Raw genomic sequence first — 21,613 nt, 5'->3', positions numbered from 1 at the left:
CAGGGGCTCACTGTCAGCTCCTCGTCAAGGGTGGAGCCCGGTAACCCCCCACACCCAATAAGAAGCGGCGGACCGATTCCATCTGGGGCGGAGCTAACGAGCCGAGGGCGTGTCACTCCCCGCGGGACATGCGCAGGAAGACGGAGGTGACGTCAGATGCGCCTCAGCTATGAAGAAGAAAGGACGCCACCTCCTAGCGCTGAGAAATACTTCCCGGCATCTCGGGACCGGACCGGGTCGATTCTGCCCCTGAGCCAAGGTGCACCTTGAGCCATCGAATGCCTGCCCTTCCTTGCCGTCAATCCCTGTGTAAGTCAGTCTTGTCCCGTTTGTCTGTTGTCTGTCGGGGATAAGATAAGACCGTGTCTAAGTGCCCATCTTGCTGTGCTTTACCTCTTGCCGTGTAATCTAACCGTTCTGCATAACCAATATTATATCCTCCTCCGGAGGTCTTGAGAACTGTACCCCTTGTGTCGTTGAATTTATCCCAGCCGTTGTGTCCTTTCCTTCATTGATTTAGCATAGCGCGACTTAGTCAACGTTCGAGTGTAATCGGGTAAACTGTGCGAACACGGCGGCCATTCCGCTCGGCCCATCATAACATCCTAATAAGTCGTGTCCGTAACAATATATATATATATATATATATATATATATATATATATATATATATATATATATATATATATATATATATATATATATATATATATATATATATATATATTGTTACGGTACGCGGTTAAGGATGTTATATTTGCCGAGCGGAGGCTCCGCGACCGAACAGTTGTTCCCCGACTAAACCCGATTCACCCAAACGTTGGCCGTATCGCGCCACAGATATTCAATGGGGAAAAGACTAAGACGACGAATGCAAAGAGGCAGAAGAAGAAGACGTACAGAAGAGTAACGGGGTTTATTATTTACACACACATAAGCAAAAAGAGCAGTCACGATTATTTACAGGTGACATGACAACGCAGGTGACACAGTGAAAATTACTAGCTTATACAGACTTAGTTTACTTCCCAGGACAGCACGAACAAAACAAACTCACGTACGCAAATGGATGGAAGGGTAGGAATCGTTTGGAGGGATGAGCAGGTGGGATCACAGGGCACAGCGAGCAGGTCCACTCCCGGCGGGAAGCGAGGAGCCGGCAGCTCCTTGTATTCGGCTTTACAGCGCACGCCGGCAGGGTCACTTGGCTGGTTGAAACGGGGCTGGTTGAAGCGGCTCTTTGTCAAAGGCTTTTCGTATCTCTCACGCAACTCCGGTGCTACTCTGAACTCTCTCCCGGTGGACTGCCAACCCTCTTACGCACCTGGACTCATCTGCCGTATCCCTCGTGTAGCTTGTCCCAGCGATCGTCGCACCCTTCTGTCCAAACCTTCAGCGCGGGTCTGACACGCCCTCCTCGGTTTTGGTACCGCCCCCCCCCCCGGTGCTCTGTTTCGTGACCTTGTATGGTAATCCCACGGGCTTGTCTCCTTATTTGGGCATGGCGCCGACGGCACGCCCCTCGTGGCGAGCCACGGGCTTGTTTCCTTATTTGGGCATGGGGCTGAACAGCCCCGCCCTTCGTGGCGCGCCCTGGGCTTGCCTCTCCCGGGCGACCCCGCCCCTCCTGTTTAAACAGAGCACGGAGCACATATTCACTATAGCAGCGAAATGAGAGGGCGTGCACCCCACGCTTGTGAACTGCTTTACCCGCAGATGGAGAGTTTGGCTGGGAAATGGAATTATTGAAGGGGAGCTATTCTTAATTGATTCGGTGCAATGGAGTATTATTTTAATGGAAGACAAGGCCTTACTCTAAAACACATAATAAGATATAAGCTACTGAACAAGGGTTTTATCGGGTCCTGCAATGTGGTGCTTCATGGAATAACTACCGGGACGCCCTTTTTACCTTTACACAACTCTGGAGGCAGGAGGGGCCATATCCAACCAATGTTACACAACAATTTACCACTACAATACACACAATCAAAAAAATGCAATCCTCATATCCGCAACAATATATATATATATATATATATATATATATATATATATATATATATATATATATATATATATATATATATATATATATATATGTATATATATATATATATGTATATATATATATATATGTATATATATATGTATATATATATATATATGTATATATATATATATATGTATATATATATATATATATATATATATATATATATATATATATATATATATATATATATATATATATATATATATATATATATATATACACTGTTGGCCATAAAGATGGAATATATTTTTTTGAACAAATTTTCATGGCATCATTATATTTCAATCTAAATTACCATTGGCATTTATGGTGCATATAACCACTTTTCTTTATTATTCTGTCTCTTACGCACATTTGACAGTGATTTTTATTAATTATCAGTCCTAATCGGTTGGTGTCTTGAGCGTAAAACGACAATGACGACAATAGACAGTAAATTAAGGATCATGACACATTTCTTTTTAATCTGTCAGTTTTCCAGAAAACATTTTTTGGGGTGATTTCATGGATCAATTTGCATCACAGTAGAGTCCTTGTTGTTACTCAGTCACTAATAGCGGGTATGTCCACCCCTGGCACGAATCAGGGCGTGCAGACGTCGTGGCATGCTGTCCACTAGCTTGTTGACGACGTCAACAGGCATAGCATCCCATTCTTCCCTCAGAGCGTCGGCCAACTCCTGCAAAGTTTGAGGAATAACATCTCTGTCGTTGATGGCTCGGCCTAGGGCATCCCATGCATGCTCTATGGGGTTCATATCCGGCGAGCAAGCTGGCCATGGCAACTGCTCCACGCCCCCTGCCTCAAGGAATTCCCTTACTGCAGCGGCCCTGTGCGGTCTAGCGTTGTCGTCCTGCAGTCGGAAATTGTGTCCATACACTCGTCTTGCATGTGGAAGGCAGTGGTACTCCAAGATATCCCGGTACACGACGGCGTTGACGTTTCCGTCCGGAACCACCAGTGGCATTTTCCCTCCATAATGGATGCCGGCCCATATCATCACTGAGCCGCCACCACCTTGAGTCGTCTCGTGGATGCAGTCATCACGAAGGTTCTTCCCGGGTAATCGATGAACTCGTTGTCTCCCATCTGTACGGTCAAGGATGTAGCGGCTCTCGTCCGTGAAGACAACATGTCGCCAGTGTCCAGGATGAAGCCTTCTGTGCTCCCTAGCCCAGCGAAGACGAGCAACTCTGTGGTGAACAGCCAGGCGTGGACATTTAGTCAACCGTCGTGCTCGGTAACCATGTTGGAGCAATCTCCTATTAACGGTTGACCGGGAAACGTGGATCCCATGATGTCTCCTCCACAAGCGACGAAGACGACTCGTCGGCATTTTCCGGTTTCTGCGGCAGAGATTCAACAGTTGGCGATCATCTCGTCTCGTGGTTAATCTTGGACGTCCTGGAGGTTTCCGCGGCCGCACATTCCCCGCCTCACGTTGACGTTTCAGGATCTTACAGACTGTACTCTGTGATATCCCGACGACATCTGCGATATCACTCTGTTTGTAGCCCTCCTGCCGCAGTGCTACCACACTCTCGTGTATTGCTGGTTCCGTTGGACCAGGCATAGCCCAGGGAACGTCTCTACCGATTTTTCTTGCAAACGGTACAAGGAACTCGAAAAAAAACCAGCCTCGTTTAACACAGTGTTGAATCAGGGAAAGGGACAGAATATCACATGCATGGGCTTTTATAGTCCCTAACAAAAAAAATTATTACGTAATACACATTTTTTCAATGTTATCATATCACCTGTGTAATGGGGAAACGTTATGTAATCACTCAATTACCCTTTTGTTTACACGTAGACTGTCAAATACCAAAGAAACTGTGGAATCATGTCAAAAATATTTTATTCCATCTTTATGGCCAACAGTGTATATATATATATATATATATATATATATATATATATATATATATATATATATATATATATATATATATATATATATATATATATATATATATACATGACACTACCGGTCAAATATATATATTATATATATATATATATATATATATATATATATATATATATACTGACACATATATATATATACTGACACACTTTGAAAACGCAACCTGACACTGAAAACGCAACTTTGTATAACCCGAACAACTAACCCTAACCCTAACCCTAACAATTGGCCAGCTTTGTCCCCAGACTTCAACCCTATCGAGCACCTTTGGGATGAGTTAGGGCGACGTGTACGCCGACGTCAGCCGCCACCACAGAACGTTGCTGCGTTGGGTCAGGCATTACAGAATGAGTGGAGGAACATCCCTGATGCCACTATCAGACTTGTGCACGTGCAAATGGTGGACACAACAGATACTGACTTTGAGGTGGAGGGTGGGACTGTTTGATGACGTGTGACATCTTATGGGATTGCTGTCAGGACAATATTCTTTTGTGGTTTTTCGACTGATTAACCTGTTTTCCTTCCATAGTAAACACCTTTCAGTTCCACTGGTTGTTTGTCATATTATTACATCCAAAGTCCGTTTTGCGTTTTCAAAGTGTGTCAGTATACATATACATATACATACAGAGTGAGCCAGAAATATGGTCATTTTTTAAATTCGTGTGAAGGAAATAAAAAATTGTATTTCAAAATAAATTCATTCATTTATATTGAAGTACATAACATGCATTTTTTTTTTTTTTTTTTTACTGATTTAGCTTTATTTTTTGCAGGCAGAACACTTGAGTGACCATGTGGAACTGGTCGAGTGAAGAACGCGCTTTCGCTATCAAAGCTTTTCACAAGAATAATGATAGTGCAACTGCTGCACAACGTCAATTCAAACTCCATTTCAATGTTCAACGTCATGGAAATGTGCCATCTGTCCGTGCTATCAAGTTATGGGTTCAGAAGTTTGAGAGGACCGGTTCAACTTTAAAGAGAAACCGCCGGGAGCACCCAAATCAGTAAGAATGGCACAAAACATTGAGCGTGTAAGGGAGTCAGTTTTGAGAAGTCCGCATCGCTCAAGCCGAAGGCATGCATCAGCCTTAAGAATTTCTCACATGTCACTACGCCACATATTGCCCAAGGATTTAAACTTTTATCCCTGTAAAATTCAAACTGTCTAAGAATCAAGCCAAGATGATGAGATTGCCCGCAATAATTTTTGTGAGGGAATGCTTTCATTTTTGGATGGAAATGAAAACCAAAACATTGCTAACAATTTGTTCATGTCTGATGAAACACATTTTCATCTGTGTGGTCATGTCAACAAGCAAAATACTCATTTTTGGGCAGCCTAAAACCCAAGAGAAATGCACACAAAACCGTTACACAGTCCCAAAGTCACAGTGTGGTGTGAATTTTCGTCATTCGGCATCATAGGGCTTTACTTCTTTGAGAACGATAACGGAAATCCCGTCACTGTTACTGCAGCTCGATATACCGATATGGTTTCTCACTTCCTCTCCAGAGAATTAAACAGATTTGCAGAAGTGAGCCCAATGACGTGGTTTCAGCAAGATGGTGCAACCTCCCACACCGCCAGAGTGTCCATGACTACATTAAGGGCACTCTTTCCAAAGCATGTCATTTCCAGAAACAGGAAAGAGCCTTCCCCAAACTGTGGCCACAAAGTTGGAAGCACACAATCGTCTAGAATGTCATTGTATGCTGTACCATTAATATTTCCCTTCACTGGAACTAAGGGGCCAAGCCCAAACCATGAAAAACAACCCCAGACCATTATTCCTCCTCCACCAAACTTTGCAGTTGGCACAATGCATTCGGGCAGGTAGCCTTCTCCTGGCATCCGCCAAACCCAGATTCATCCGTTGGACTGCCAGATAGTGAAGCGCGATTAATCACTCCAGAGAACGCGTTTCCACTGCTCCAGAGTCTAATGGCGGCAAGCTTTACACCAATCCAGCCGATGCTTGGCATTACGCATGGTGATCGTAGGCTTGTGTGCGGCTGCTCGGTCCTGGAAACCCATTTCATGAAGCTCCCGATGAACAGTTGTTGTGCTGACGTTGCTTCCAGAGGCAGTTTGGAACTCGGTAGTGAGCGTTGCAACCGAGGTGAGTGTTGCGTACCGTGTAACAATTTTTACACACTACGCACTTCAGCACTGTAGTCCCGTTCTGTGAGCTTGTGTGGCCGACCACTTCGCGGCTGAGCTGTTGTTGCTCCGAGACAATTCTATTTCACAATAACAGCACTTACAGTTGACTGGGGCAGCTCTAGAAGGGTGGAAATTTGACGAACTGACTTGTTGGAAAGGTGACATCCTGTGACGGTGCCATGTTGAAAGTCACTGAGCTCTTCAGTATGGCTCATTCTACTGCCAATGTTTGTCTATGTAGATTGCATGGCTGTGTGCATGATTATATATACCTGTCAGCAATGGATGTGGCCGAATCCACTAATTAGAAGGGGTGTCCACATACTTTTGGCCAAGTAGTCTGTATACATACATATATACTTATTTCCACAAGAAGATGGTCTCATTTTGCCGACCTCGGAAGGATCACAGGTCGAGTCAACCCACCTGGTGTTAATTCAACGGCACGGCAGGAGCTCAATCTCAAGGCCATAAGGAGGAGGTATGCGCTCTTCATAGTGCTGTTCTAGTTTCCATTACAAACCTGGCGGGGGTATGCACTCCACCTCGTGCTTTTCTAGTTCCCACTACAAATCTGGAGGAGGTATGCGCTCCACCTCGTGCTGTTCTAGTTCCCACTACAAACCTGGCGGTGGTATGTGCTCTACATAGTGCTGTTCTAGTTCCCACTGCAAACCTGGTGGAGGTATGCACTCCACCTATTGCTGTTATAGTTCCCACTACAAATCTGGAGGAGGTATGTGCTCTACATAGTGCTGTTCTAGTTCCCAATACAAACCTGGTGGAGGTATGCACTCTACCTCGTGCTGTTCTAGTTCCCACTACAAACCTGGCGGTGGTATGTGCTCTACATAGTGCTGTTCTAGTTCCCACTGCAAACCTGGTGGAGGTATGCACTCCACCTCGTGCTTTTCTAGTTCCCACTACAAATCTGGAGGAGGTATGCGCTCTACATAGTGCTGTTCTCGTTCCCACTACAAACCTGGCGGTGGTATGTGCTCTACATAGTGCTGTTCTAGTTCCCACTGCAAACCTGGTGGAGGTATGCACTCCACCTATTGCTGTTATAGTTCCCACTACAAATCTGGAGGAGGTATGTGCTCTACATAGTGCTGTTCTAGTTCCCAATACAAACCTGGTGGAGGTATGCACTCTACCTCGTGCTGTTCTAGTTCCCACTACAAACCTGGCGGTGGTATGTGCTCTACATAGTGCTGTTCTAGTTCCCACTGCAAACCTGGTGGAGGTATGCACTCCACCTCGTGCTTTTCTAGTTCCCACTACAAATCTGGAGGAGGTATGCGCTCTACATAGTGCTGTTCTCGTTCCCACTACAAACCTGGCGGTGGTATGTGCTCTACATAGTGCTGTTCTAGTTCCCACTGCAAGCCTGGTGGAGGTATGCACTCCACCTTGTGCTGTTCTAGTTCCCACTACAAACCTGGCGGTGGTATGCACTCTACCTAGTGCTGTTCTAGTTCCCACTGCAAATCTGGAGGAGGTATGCACTCTACCTATTTCTGTTATAGTTCCCACTACAAATCTGGAGGAGGTATGCACTCTACCTCGTGCTTTTCTAGTTCCCACGAACAAACCTGGTGGTGGCAAACCAGTGGTGGTGGTATGTGCTCTGCCTAGTGCTCTGCCCAATACTCACCCCATCCTCCCTACAGCCTATACTCATATACTCACCCCATCCTCTCTTCCCGCCTGCACTCATCCCATACTCACGACCGCCGATACTCACCCCATCCTCCGTACAGCCTATACTCATGTACTCCCCCCGTACTCCCCCCATGCTCCCTACCGCCCATATTCACCCCATATTCCCTACCACCTATACTCACCCAATCCTCCCTACCCCCTATACTCACCCAATCCTCCCTACCACCCCCTATACTCACCCCATCCTCCCCACCGCTCATACTCACCCCATCCTCCCGACCACCCAAACACACCCCATGCTCCCTACCGCCCATACACACCCCATACTCCCTACCACCCATACACACCCCATACTCACTACCGCCCATACACACCCCATGCTCCCTACCACCTATACTCACCCCATACTCCCTACCGCACAGACACACCCCATACTCCCTACCGCCCATACACACCCTATACTCACCCCATACTCCCTACCCCCCTATACCCACCCCATCCTCCCTACCACCTGTGCTCACCCCATCCTCCCTACCGCCTATACTCACACCATACTCACTACCACCTATACTCACCCCACCCCATCCTCCCTACCGCCCATACTCACCCCATACTCTCCACCACGTATACTCAACCCATACTCATATACTCACCCCATCCTCCCTTCCCTGTTTGTCGTTAAAGGCGGCAAAAAGGGTTGGCGTCAGGAATGGCATCCGGCCGTAAAACATTGCTTCAAAAAGGGGACCGAAAAACAACAACAACCACGGTTCCCGAAAAAGGCCAACCCCTGCTTGCGGGGAAAAATGGCCTCTAAAGGTGGTTATTATCCTCTCTTCCACCTATACTCATATACTCACCCCATCCTCGCTTCCGCCGATACTCACCCCATAATCACGACTGCCTATACTGACCCCATCCTCCCTACACTCATCCCATACTCACTACCGCCTATACTCACCCCATCCTCAGTACAGCCGAAACTCATGTACTCACCCCATGCTCCCTACCGCCCATATTCACCCCATACTCCCTACCACCTATGCTCACCCCATCCTCCCTACCCCCTATACTCACCCCATCCTCCCTACCGCCTATACTGACTCCATCCTCCCTACCCCCTATACTGACCCCATCCTCCCTACCGCCTATACTGACCCCATCCTCAGTACAGCCGAAACTCATGTACTCACCCCATGCTCCCTACCGCCCATATTCACCCCATACTCCCTACCGCCTATACTCACCCCATCCTCCCTACCGCCTATACTCACCCCATCCTCAGTACAGCCGAAACTCATGTACTCACCCCATGCTCCCTACCGCCCATATTCACCCCATACTCCCTACCACCTATGATCACCCCATCCTCCCTACCCCCTATACTCACCCCATCCTCCCTACCGCCTATACTGACCCCATACTCCCTACCCCCTATACTGACCCCATACTCCCTACCCCCTATACTGACCCTATCCTCCCTACCCCCCTATACTCACCCCATCCTCCCTACCCCGAATACTGACCCCATCCTCCCTACCCCCTATACTCACCCCATCCTCCCTACCACCTATACTCACCACATCCTCCCTACCCCCTATACTCACCCCATCCTCCCTACCCTCTATACTCACCCCATCCTCCCTACCCCCTATACTCACCCCATCCTCCCTACCGCCTATACTCACCCCATCCTCCCTACCCCCTATACTCACCCCATCCTCCCTACCGCCTATACTCACCCCATCCTCCCTACCCCCTATACTCACCGCATCCTCCCTACCCCCTATACTCACCCCATCCTCCCTCCCGCCTATACTCACCCCATCCTCAGTACAGCCGAAACTCATGTACTCACCCCATGCTCCCTACTGCCCATATTCACCCCATACTCCCTACCGCCTATACTCACTACCACCTATACTCACCCAACCCCCATCCTCCCTACCGCCCATACACACCCCATCCTCCCTACCACCGATACTCACCCCATACTCCCTGCAGCTTATACTCATATACTCACCCCATACTCCCTGCAGCTTATACTCATATACTCATCCCATACTCCCTGCAGCTTATACTCATATACTCACCCCATACTCCCTGCAGCTTATACTCATATACTCACCCCATACTCCCTACCACCTATACTCACCCCATACTCCCTACCACCTATACTCATCCCATACTCCCTACCACCTATACTCACCCCATACTCCCTACCACCTGTACTCAACACCCTCCCCCGCCCCCATCCCACCCATAATCAAACTTTCAACACCACTACAACTTTCAGGAATAAAAAATATACAATACCTTACAATACCACAAAAGCAAGCACTAAAAACAACAAAAATTACCACTTATCCTATTATTCTGCCAAAAGGAGTGCTGAATACGTGGACTGATCTCATCAAAATCTTGCAACATCAACATCCTTCTGGCTGGACAATGTGATCACAACCGAAATAGTTCAAGAACAGAGGAATCTGATTATGGATTTTAGTTATTCAGGAAAGTGCAAGTTTGTACTCATCTACAGAATTGTGTCAATTAAGTTCAGGGCCATCCATTTAGAAAATGGCAATTCTTTGAAAACCTCCCCCACCCTCTCACTCAGACACATACCTAATATGTAGACGGACCTTCTATGGACATAAACATCAAGCATATATTGGAGGGCAATATTTTTAAAATTTACAAATCAAAGTTCATCTTTAGCATATCAAAAATGCTTTCGTGATAAAATGATTCTGCATGATGATAAATGCAATGTGGTTTTCTTACCCATTTGACTCTTTTTTTTCTCACCAGACACGAAAAATTCTTTGGAAACAACAAGCATATTCATTAGTTTTATTTATTTTTGCAAACCTTTTTGACAAACAATACTTTTAACCACCAAAAACCCTTCGCTTTCACCATCATTCTCACACACACACACACACACACACACACACACACACACACACACACACACACACACACACACACACACACACACACACAGGCACACACACCAACAACAAACACACAAACACACACAAAAACAAACACACAAAAGCACACACAAACAACAAACACAAACAACAAACACAAACAACAAACACGCAAATGCAAACACCCACAGGCACACACACACAAACAACAAACACACAGACACACACAAACAACAAACACACAGACATACACAAACAACAACACACACACACACACACACACACACACACACACACACACAAACAACAAACATGCAAATGCAAACACCCACAGGCACACACACAAACAACAAACACACAAACACACACAAAAACAAACACCCAAAAGCACACACAAACAACAAACACAAACAACAACACACAAACAACAAACACACACAAACACAAAAACAACGAACACAAACAAGAAACACAAACAACAAACACAAACAACAAACACGCAAATGCAAACACCCACAGGCACACACACAAACAACAAACACAAAGACACACACACAAACAAACACACAAAAACACACAAACAACAAACACAAAGACACACACACAAAAACAAACACACAAAAACACACAAAAACAAACACACAAACAACACACACAAACAACAAACACAAACAACAAACACACAAAGGCAAACACAAAAACACAAAAACACTAAAACGCAATCACAAACACAGTTACCTCTCCACCAGTCTTCTATGCTCTCCCTCTGCAAAGCTTGACACTTTAGTATTACTTCGCTATATAAATATAACATTTCACAGACATGGCATAAAGAGGGGTCAAGTACACGGACAGTCAGATTGATATTTGATATAAATTTACATTACACTTTCACTTGCGGCAGTGAGGAACAGACTACATGGGACAAACAAACAAACAAACTGGTTGCAACATGAATGAAACCCTGCAGGTAGGATTGGGGTAAGTAAAGGGTGGAGTTAATGGAAGGAGGGCTGGGTTAATGGAAACAGATCGATCTTGGGTTGGAAGAAAAACAATGGGAAAGTGGTAGGCTGTCACTTTCAAACACTTGAAGGAAGAGTGGGGATGGAAAGACAAAGTGAGGCAATTTCACAGGTGTGAAAATATTTGGTACAAAGGAATAGAGGGAAGAAGAAAGCCTGGAACATTGGAGATGAACAATGAAGGGGATTTACTAGATGTTGCCAAGTCTGGCGGGGGGGGGGGGAAGGGCGGAAAGGGGGAAGGGGGGGAGGTGGGGGAATGGGGGGAGGTGGGGGAAGGGGGGGAGGGAAGAAAGGGGGGAAGGGGAGAAAGGGGAGAAAGGGGGGAAGAGGAGAAGGGGGGAAGGGGAGAGGGGGGAGGGGGGAGGGAGAAAGGGGAGAGGGGGGAGGAGGGAAGGGGCGAAGGGGGGAAGACTGCAACTACCAGGTGAAAAAGATGGAATAGGAGAGAGGGAGAGAGAGATATAGCAACAGACCCCACAACTTGGTCTCTTTGTGTGCAATGACATACGAGCAGCAAAACTTTGTAGTGTTTTCCTGGTAAACTTTAAGCATAATTACCCTTGGTTGTAATTATGCCATATGGGCGTAATTACACAAAATTAAAGGCTCATGCTTATTTTTGTGGGGACCACCTAAATGGCATTCATTGGTTAAAATGGCATCAAAAGAGAGGCTACCAAGCATGCTGCACGTGACATTGATAAATGTACATACCAGACACAAGAAATCAGGTAAGCATACGGTTTAATTCAAAATGCAAACACAGAAAACACGTTAATTGTAATTACTAGGGCATGCCCGTACTATATATAAGCTAGGACGTGCCCGTACGTGGGTGCCCGTTCCTTGCCAAAAAAAAAAAAAAAAAAAAATTTGTGTAGGGGTGTGTGTGTGTAAACATCCTAGGGCGTGCCCGTACGTGGGTGCAAAAAATCATGCGTGCAAACAACAACAACAAAAAAAAACTTTGAAACCACGTGGCAGTAACGACCACAGAACCCCCCCCCCCTCTATTTACATGAATGGTTTGGTCCATTCGCAACGACCATAGAACCCCCCCCTCTATTTACATGCAATGGTTTGGTCCATTCGCAACGCCAAAGCGAACGGCGAACGGCTAAATCGCCATAGCTCGGTAAGTACTTGTCCGATTAATTTCAAACCTTGAAAAGGCACATCCTCGGGTCCCCAGCAATATACCTGGCAAGTTTCAAGTATATCGGACCGGTAGTTGTCGAGAAATCGTTGTCGCATACATACACACACACATACACACAGAGATTACTGGAATTATAGATAGATAAGGATTCTCATTTTATCAGACAAATATCTCACACTAAACTTGAAACATTACACTACCATTCAAATACTCCTCCCGATGGTGAACAGGTTCAATGTAGGCGTGCACCTGCGATCCAAGTGATGAGCAATATATATATATATATATATATATATATATATATATATCAGTCACTATGCGACCTTCATATCATCAGTGGAGAACCGCCAGCAAGGTGTCCCATACAGCTGCTGCTGCACCTTGCTGGGAGCGATACGCACCACCTGCCACGCGGTGACGTTATCTCTGGTATCCACTCATCATATGGAGTCGACCTGGTTGCGGTTGGGAGTTACTAATAATGGTATCTGTAATCTGGTTCTCCAACCTAATGAGCGGACAACATGACGTCATCGCCATGCACGTCCGCCTTGCCTGCAAAGTTCCAGAGGAACCATCTAGCAGTGCGTCATTACGGATTATAAATACAGATACTGTCACAAGTGCATGCAAAACTCACAGTTACCGACCTGGTTTCGCCCTTGTTGGGGCTTCATCAGGGCAACGCAGTGAGGCTTTCCATACACTTGTAACTCTGTGACCCTTTCGGTTTTTATATCAGTCACTATGCGACCTTCATATCATCAGTGGAGAACCGCCAGCAAGGTGTCCCATACAGCTGCTGCTGCACCTTGCTGGGAGCGATACGCACCGCCTGCCACGCGGTGACGTTATCTCTGATATCTGTGAGTTTTGCATGCACTTGTGACAGTATCTGTATTTATAATCCGTAATGACGCACTGCTAGATGATTCCTCTGGAACTTTGCAGGCAAGGCGGGCGTGCATGGCGATGACGTCATGTTGTCCGCTCATTAGGTTGGAGAACCAGATTACAGATACTAAAGCGCGGCGTTACACGCGCTGCTTGCGAGCAAGGAGGAAGCGGACAAGCGGTAACTTATAAGCGTCTTTATTTCAGGGGCTCACTGTAACACTGGCGCGCTCCCCCGGTGTATATCATGAGGCCACGCCTACCCCTCGGGCGTGGCCACCGCCCACTTGGTGCGCGGAATGATGTCACCACGCCAGTGGGCTTTTGTGTCCGCCACACGCGCCCCCCCAGAATTCCCGCGCACCTGGAGGGCCAGTTTGCGGGGCAGACGAATGACCCGGCCGAAGCGCCCCCTGGCGATCGGCGGGGTCCGGGGTGCAGGGATGCCAGGTGGGATGCCCCTGGCTGCCCCTGGGATGGGTGCAGGACTGGGGGGCGGCGTGGCGGCGGGGCTGGGCGGTGCCGGGGGTCCGCCCGCAGGGGGGCGGCCCCGACGTGGGGGTCGGGCCACTGGCGGTGGATGGTCCACGTCGAGGTGGGCCGGCTTGAGGCGGTCTACCGAAACGCGGTCAGGAGTACCGCCGATGTCCAGGGTGAAGTGCTTCGCCCCGGTCTCCAGCACGCGGAAAGGCCCGTCGTACGGGGGCCGCAGTGGTGTCCGGTGGGCATCGTGGCGGACGAAGACGTACTCCGCCGTGCGAACCTCTGGGGCGACGTGCGTCGGTGGGTGCCCGTGGCATGCCGTTGGCACCGGGGCGAACCTCTGGGCGGTCTCTTGCAGAGCGGAGCGCTGCTGTGCCGCGGACCATGGTGCCGTGGAGTCGGGGAGGAACTCGCCCGGCACCCGCAGCGGTTGCCCGAAGACCAACTCCGCCGCGGATGCGCGCAGGTCCTCCTTGGGCGCCGTCCAGAGGCCCAGCAGGACCCAGGGGAGCCTGTCGACCCAGCCGCCGTCGCGGAGGGTGGCCCGGAGCGCGGCCTTCAATGAGCGGTGAAATCGCTCACACAGGCCGTTAGCCTGGGGGTGGTAGGCCGTGGTTCGGTGCAGCCGGACCCCGAGCCCCTCCGCGACCGCCCCCCAGAGCTCCGAGGTGAACTGGGGGCCGCGGTCGGACGAGATGTCTGAGGGGGCGCCGAACCGGGCGACCCAGGTGGCGATGAAAGCCTGCGCGACATCGGCCGCCGTTGTCGACGCCAAGGGCACGGCCTCCGACCACCGGGTGGTGCGGTCCACCATGGTGAGGACGTAGGTGAAACCCCGCGAGGGGGGCAGAGGTCCCACCAGGTCCACGTGGACGTGGTCAAACCGGCGTTCCGGCACCGTGTACGGGGCCAACGGGGCCTGGGCGTGACGGTGCACCTTGGCGCGCTGGCACGCGAGGCACGTCCTGGCCCAGCCGCGGACGGCCTTCCGGAGGCCATGCCAGACGAACTTGTCAGCGATCAGCCTTTGGGAGGCCCTCGCGCCCGGGTGGGACAGGCCGTGGATGGCGTCAAACACCTGGCGCTGCCAGCCCGCGGGCACGATGGGGCGAGGACGCCCGAGGGAGACGTCGCACAAGAGCGCCGCGCCCGCGCCGTCGAACGGCACCTCGGTGACGCGGAGGCCCGTGACGGCGGTCCGCAAGGCCTGGACGTCGGGGTCAGCGGCCTGGTCCGCTGCCATCCGGGCATAGTCGATGCCGAGGTGGACTGCGTGGGCGACGGCCCGGGAAAGGCAATCCGCCACCTTGTTGTCCTTCCCCGCGACGTGCTGGATGTCCATCGTGTACTCGGACACGGCCGAGAGGTGACGCTGCTGCCGGGCCGACCACGGCTCGGTGACCTTGCCCATCGCGAAGATCAGCGGCTTGTGGTCGACGAAGGCAGTGAACGCACGGCCCTCGAGCAGATGGCGGAAGTGCCTGACCGCCAAGTGAAGCCCGAGCAACTCGCGGTCGAAGGTACTGTAACGGCGTTCGGGCGGGCGAAGCTGCCGGCTAAAGAACGCCAGCGGTTGCCAAGCTCCACGCACCCATTGCTCGTGCACCGCGCCCACCGCGTAGTCCGAGGCATCGGTGGTGAGGGCGATCGGTGCATCGGGCGCCGGGTGCGCGAGCATGGTGGCGTTAGCCAAGGCGAGCTTCGCGCCCGTGAACGCCGTGTCCATCTGCTCGGTCCAGGTAACGTCGCCTTTGCCCGGCTTACCTCGGAGAGCTTCGTGCAGGGGGTGCAGGAGCTGGGCGATACGGGGCAGGAACCGATGGTAAAAGTTCACCATGCCCAGGAACTCCTGCAGCCCTCTGATCGTGCGGGGGCGCGGAAACCCCTTCACCGCCTCCACCTTGGCCGGCAGGGGGACGGCTCCGTGCCTGGTGACACGGTGCCCCAGAAAATCGATTATGGCGGCGCCGAACCGGCACTTTGCGGGGTTCACAATCAGGCCATGCTGGCCCAGGCGTTCGAAGAGCGTGCGGAGGTGGCGTAGGTGCTCTTCGCGGGACGCGCTGGCGACGAGGATATCGTCCAGGTAGACTTAGACAAAATCCAAGTCGCGCAGGACGCTGTCCATCAGTCGCTGGAACGCCTGAGCCGCATTCTTCAGACCGAAGGACATGCGCAGGAACTCGAAGAGTCCGAATGGCGTGATGACCGCCGTCTTCGGGACGTCCTCCGGCCTGACGGGGACCTGATGGTAGCCGTGTATGAGGTCCACCTTCGAGAAGAAGGACCTGCCCGCCAAACGGGCGGAAAAGTCCTGAATGTGGGGGACGGGGTAGCGGTCGGGAGTCGTGGCGTCATTGAGACGGCGATAGTCCCCGCACGGTCGCCATCCCCCGCCGGGCTTCGGCACGATGTGCAGCGGCGACGCCCAAGCGCTCTCTGAGCGCCGAACGATGCCGAGTCGCTCCAGGGTAGCGAATGCCGCTTTTGCCACCGCCAGCTTCGTCGGCTCGAGGCGGCGTGCCCGGGCGTAGACCGGTGGCCCGACGGTGGGGATGTGATGGGCCACCCCATGCTTGACGGCCCCCACCGAGAAGGTGGGCCGCGTGAGGGCCGGGAAGCCGGCGAGGAGGCGGGTGAATGCGTCCGCTGCCGGAAGCGTACAGACCAACGTGGCCGGAACCGAACCGTTCGGCAAGCCGCTTGGCAAGCCGCTCGTTGAGCTGGGCAACGCACAAGCGAGCGAGCTGAACGTCTCGGCCTGGACAAGACGTCTGCGCTTGACGTCGACCAGGAGCCCATTAGCGCACAGGAAGTCCGCGCCAAGCAGTGCCATGGGCACGTCGGCGGTGACGAACGTCCATCGGAAAACCTGCCCTCCGAACCGCAGAGAGAGGCAGCGTTTTCCGTACGTACGGATGGGCGTCCCGTTCGCGGCAAGCAGTGCGGGGCCCCCACCCGCGGCGTGCTTGTCTGACGTGCCGGCGGCAACGACACTCACCTGCGCTCCCGTGTCGCACAGGTAACGGCGCCCGGAGAAGGTGTCCGTTATGAACAGCAGGCTGCTCGAACGGCCGGCGCTCATCGCCACTATTGAGCGCCGGCCCGGGCGTTTCCCGACCTGTTGGAGGAGCATGGCGGATGACACTGCCGAGCTTCGTGGCCGAACTTGGCGTGGAACCAGCACCAGGTGGTGGAGCTGGAGGAGCGTGGCTGGCTCCGCCAGGCCGGTGGAGTTGGCGGGTTTCCCCGCGGTGGCGGTTTTCGCCGCGGCGGTGGGCGGGGCGTGGCGGCGGTCACGAGGTGCGTATCAGCATGCTGCGTATGCTGTATAAGCTGATGCTGTGGATCAGCAGCATCAGCAGCATCAGCCACGAGGGCCACGACGGCCACGCCGACTCTCGCCCGCGTGTCCGAAGCGGCAAAGTACTTGTCCGGCTCGGCTGCCAATGCTCAGGGTTCAGTTAGCCCGGTCCCGGCCAACGCGAGGCGAACCTGCGCTGGAAGTTGGCGACGGAAAAGCGCCCGGAATAGAGAACCGGGGGCTTCGTCGCCCAACAGTGACAGCATATGGTCCATTCGGACCGACGGGCGCGTGTCACCGAGCTCGGGGAGATCCAGGAGGCGGTCGGCCCGTGCGTCGTCCGTGAGGCCGAACGTGGCTAGGAGTAGCCGCTTGAGTGCCTCGTACTTGTGGCCGTCCGGTGGGTGGCGAAGGACGGACACAACTCGAGCGGCCGTGCCGGGCCCGAGGGAGGCGACGACGTGGCAATAGCGCGTGTCATCGCCGGTGAGGCGCCGAAGCTGAAATTGGGCTTCGGCCTGAGCCTCCCAAAATTCGGGAAGTTTGATGAAGTTGGCCATGGCAATGGCGTCGCGTGTGGAAGGATCGCTCCGGCAGATCCAACGTCGAGGGGGTCACCAGTAAAGCGCGGCGTTACGCGCGCTGCTTGCGAGCAAGGAGGAAGCGGACAAGCGGTAACTTATAAGCGTCTTTATTTCAGGAGCTCACTGTAACACTGGCGCGCTCCGGGCTGCGCGCCCGGTGTATATCATGAGGCCACGCCTACCCCTCGGGCGTGGCCACCGCCCACTTGGTGCGCGGAATGATGTCACCACGCCAGTGGGCTTTTGTGTCCGCCACAATACCATATATGTATATATATATATATATATATATATATATATATATATATATATATATATATATTGTTGCGGATCCCGAGTTTGTCGACATACTAAGAGGAGTTTATGACCCCGCTCCTCCTCAAACTCCGGGTCCACAGGCCACCAACTCGTGATCGACGGGTTGCTAAGCAACTTCAACCGCCAACCTCCCAGCCACGCGCCGAAGAGTTCGTTGGTCAAGGAATCCCAAATACCTTCAAGACATGCAGCCGAAGAAATTGGGGGTTAAACCCTCACTTTCCACACACATTATTATGTGCCGAGCAGATTTACACTGTATGGAAAGCGGCGTTACCTTGCATGATTGTCGGGCCTGATTCAAGCCAAATTCGGTCTCGGATGATGCTAGGCCAATGGAGAAAAAAACGATCCGACCAGGTTTGAAAGAAACATGTACAACCTTTTATTTATAAGACAAAGAGAAAGAGACAGAGAGAGGCAGCCTTATCAATTCTTACCTAATTAAACCCAAAACAGGCACCTTCACACACAGGGAATGACACACACACCGGTTATTCTTGTAACGATGTACATGCAGGGACTGACTCGAGGGTGGCCGCAGCTGTGCGCAGTGCGCAGTTCGATCCTCGATCCGGACGTGCAGCTGTTGAAGTAAGGTCCGAAGGACGAACCGCCGCCTCGAAGTCAGCACGAACGACGAACTTCAGCGCAGGAAAGGCGAACCAGCATGTCGGACAGCCAAGTTCAAGATCAATCAATAGGTTCAGCAACCAGGATTCATCAGCGAGCCAGCGAGGAACATCAACCAAACAGCCAAGCAGAAATGCGATTGGCATCGGCTTATATTGGGTGGCAAAAGCTCCCTCGAATGTTCAGTCCAGACCTGATTGGTTGTTCTACCCGTCCTCGAATTCTCATTGGTCAAAGTTTGCCCTCGCAAGTTGCTGAGGCAAAGTCCAGAGTTGATTGGTTGTTCTGCCCATCCTCGATCTCTCATTGGTCAAAGTTTGCCATCGCAAGTTGCTTAGGCAAAGTCCAGAGTTGATTGGTTGTTCTGCCCGTCCTCGATCTCTCATTGGTCAAAGATTGTCGTCGCAAGTTGCTTCGGCAAAGTCCAGAGTTGATTGGTTGTTCTGCCCGTCCTTGATCTCTCATTGGTCCTGCATGCCCACGACCTGTCACTGGCTGCTTGCTGATGACGTGTGTGGTTTCTTTAGCCACGCCTACCTGCACATCGTTTGAATTCCTGCCTACTCAACGCATATTGGTATGGATGACTAAACATTGGGAGGGGAGTTAATCTTTACATTTAATAAGAAATAACTAACCACTGCAGGCGACATGTTGTCATGCAATTAACTATAGGGGGTTTGCCTTTATGGCAAAACCGCAACAATATACAGACTTGGCATTTAAAATGGAATTTTTTTTTTTTCTTGACTTGGGTTTCCTTTCTGAACTCAGTATATCAATCTGGTGAGTTTCTTTTACGCTTCGGTGATTTATTTGTTAAAAGAACCATGTCACTGATTGTCTGTCGCAGCAAGAAGTCAATAACAGGATTATATAACAGGTGGCGTGACAAAATGTACGGACAGGTACATTTCACGATTGGCTTCACAATCGGGTATAGAAGGGTTGTTGCGTTCTGCATTGGTGGAAAACAACTGCTGCACGTCTACAAAAGTTATTGCCGCTTCCTGTGGAGATGGTCCATCAACTCGACAATGCTGTTTGTCATGGAGTGGTGGCTTTACGAAATTCCGGCATGAAACAGCGTGCTATTGCTCGGCAGTATGGCATCACTCAAGGTCAGGTGTCAAAGATCCCGAAACGAAATGCTCAGAGGGGTGTCCCTACTCCAATATCGAGGCCAGGACGTCCCCGCAGAACCACAAGGAGGGATGATCGCCAGCTGCACCGGTTAGTCCGCAATGGCCGTACCAAGTCAGCTAATCGACTTAGGGCTGAGTGGCAGCAACTGACAAATGTGCCTGTATCCAGAAGGCTAGTCAACCAACGACTGGTTCAAACAGGCTATCGTGCCAGGCGTCTCCTGAGAAAGCCACGCCTGACAAGACAACACCGCCAGCTTCTCGTCTATCGTCAAGATGGCCATGTCCGAGTGCGCAGACAAGTGCATGAAGCCTACAACGAAGATTGTTTAGTGCCAAGAGTCCAAGCTGGAGGTGGTGGGATGACCGTTTGGGCTGCTTTTCATGCAGGGGGCAAAACTGACCTGGTTGTTCTGAATGGAAACCTGAACCATTTCAAGTACAGGGCCATTCTGGAAGAAACATTGCTTCCATTTGCTTGTGCAGCCTTTCGAGGAAACTTTGTCTTCCAAGATGACAATGCATGGCCTCATCGTTCTCGCATGATCCAACACTTTCTTGCTGACCATGGTGTAGATCATATGGAGTGGCCTGCCATGTCCCCGGATATGAATCCGATAGAGACCTTGTGGGCAGAATTAACGCGTCAAATCGACCACTTGGACCAGCAGCCGACCTCTGTGCGTGAATTGCAGCAGGCTATTGTCACTGCATGGCAAGCGATTCCTGTCCAAACCTTGGCAAATCTCGTGAACAGCATGCCTCAACGTGTTCGTGCTCTCCTGAATGCTCGTGGGGGTTGCACGACGTACTGAACTGTAATTTTACTGTCCGTAATCCCAGTCGTAATTAAACTTTTGTTTTTATTTAAAAAAATTTTGGCTAATGTGCAAAATAAAGAGATACTTCTGGAAAACGTACAGAAGTTTAACACAGTACTGTCCGTGAATTGAGTTCAATATCAGTTGACATCACTTTCAAGGATCAATTTATTTGTTTCGAAATGTCAAATGTAGTTTTTGTTTCTTTTAAAGGTCACATTAACAAAATCTAGAATAATTTCAACATAATTCCAATGAACTTTTGGTTCTAAGTCATCTTGAAAAGTAAGTTCACCCCCACAAAAAAAATATTCCATATTAAATGCCAAGTCTGTATATATGTATGTATGTATGTATATATATATATATATATATGTATGTATGTGTATATATATATATATATATATATATAAATAAATATATATATATGTGTGTACCTTACATTGTGATGTATATCAGCATTATGAACCCCACATTGTGATGG

At 50.3% G+C, this 21,613-nt stretch overlaps 1 protein-coding gene across 1 annotated transcript in view; it reads right to left on the bottom strand.

Annotated features, from left to right (window-relative positions):
* Window positions 1-19,470, bottom strand: part of LOC137412108 (ubiquitin carboxyl-terminal hydrolase 47-like) — a 54,814-nt gene extending 35,344 nt beyond the window's left edge. The window contains exons 1-3 of the mRNA XM_078779532.1: window positions 19,280-19,470; window positions 19,059-19,174; window positions 10,609-10,647 (exon numbers count right to left, since the gene is read on the bottom strand). Coding sequence (XP_078635658.1) covers window positions 10,609-10,647; window positions 19,059-19,174; window positions 19,280-19,470 — 346 coding nt within the window. The remainder of the gene's footprint in view (window positions 1-10,608; window positions 10,648-19,058; window positions 19,175-19,279) is intronic.
* Between the last annotated feature and the right edge of the window lie 2,143 nt (window positions 19,471-21,613).

Source organism: Myxine glutinosa, chromosome 1, assembly GCF_964187855.1.
Source record: "Myxine glutinosa chromosome 1, kmMyxGlut1.1, whole genome shotgun sequence".
NCBI lineage: Eukaryota > Metazoa > Chordata > Myxini > Myxiniformes > Myxinidae > Myxine > Myxine glutinosa.
The sequence above is the reverse complement of the archived record's forward strand: the minus strand, read 5'-3'. Positions and strand labels throughout refer to the sequence as shown.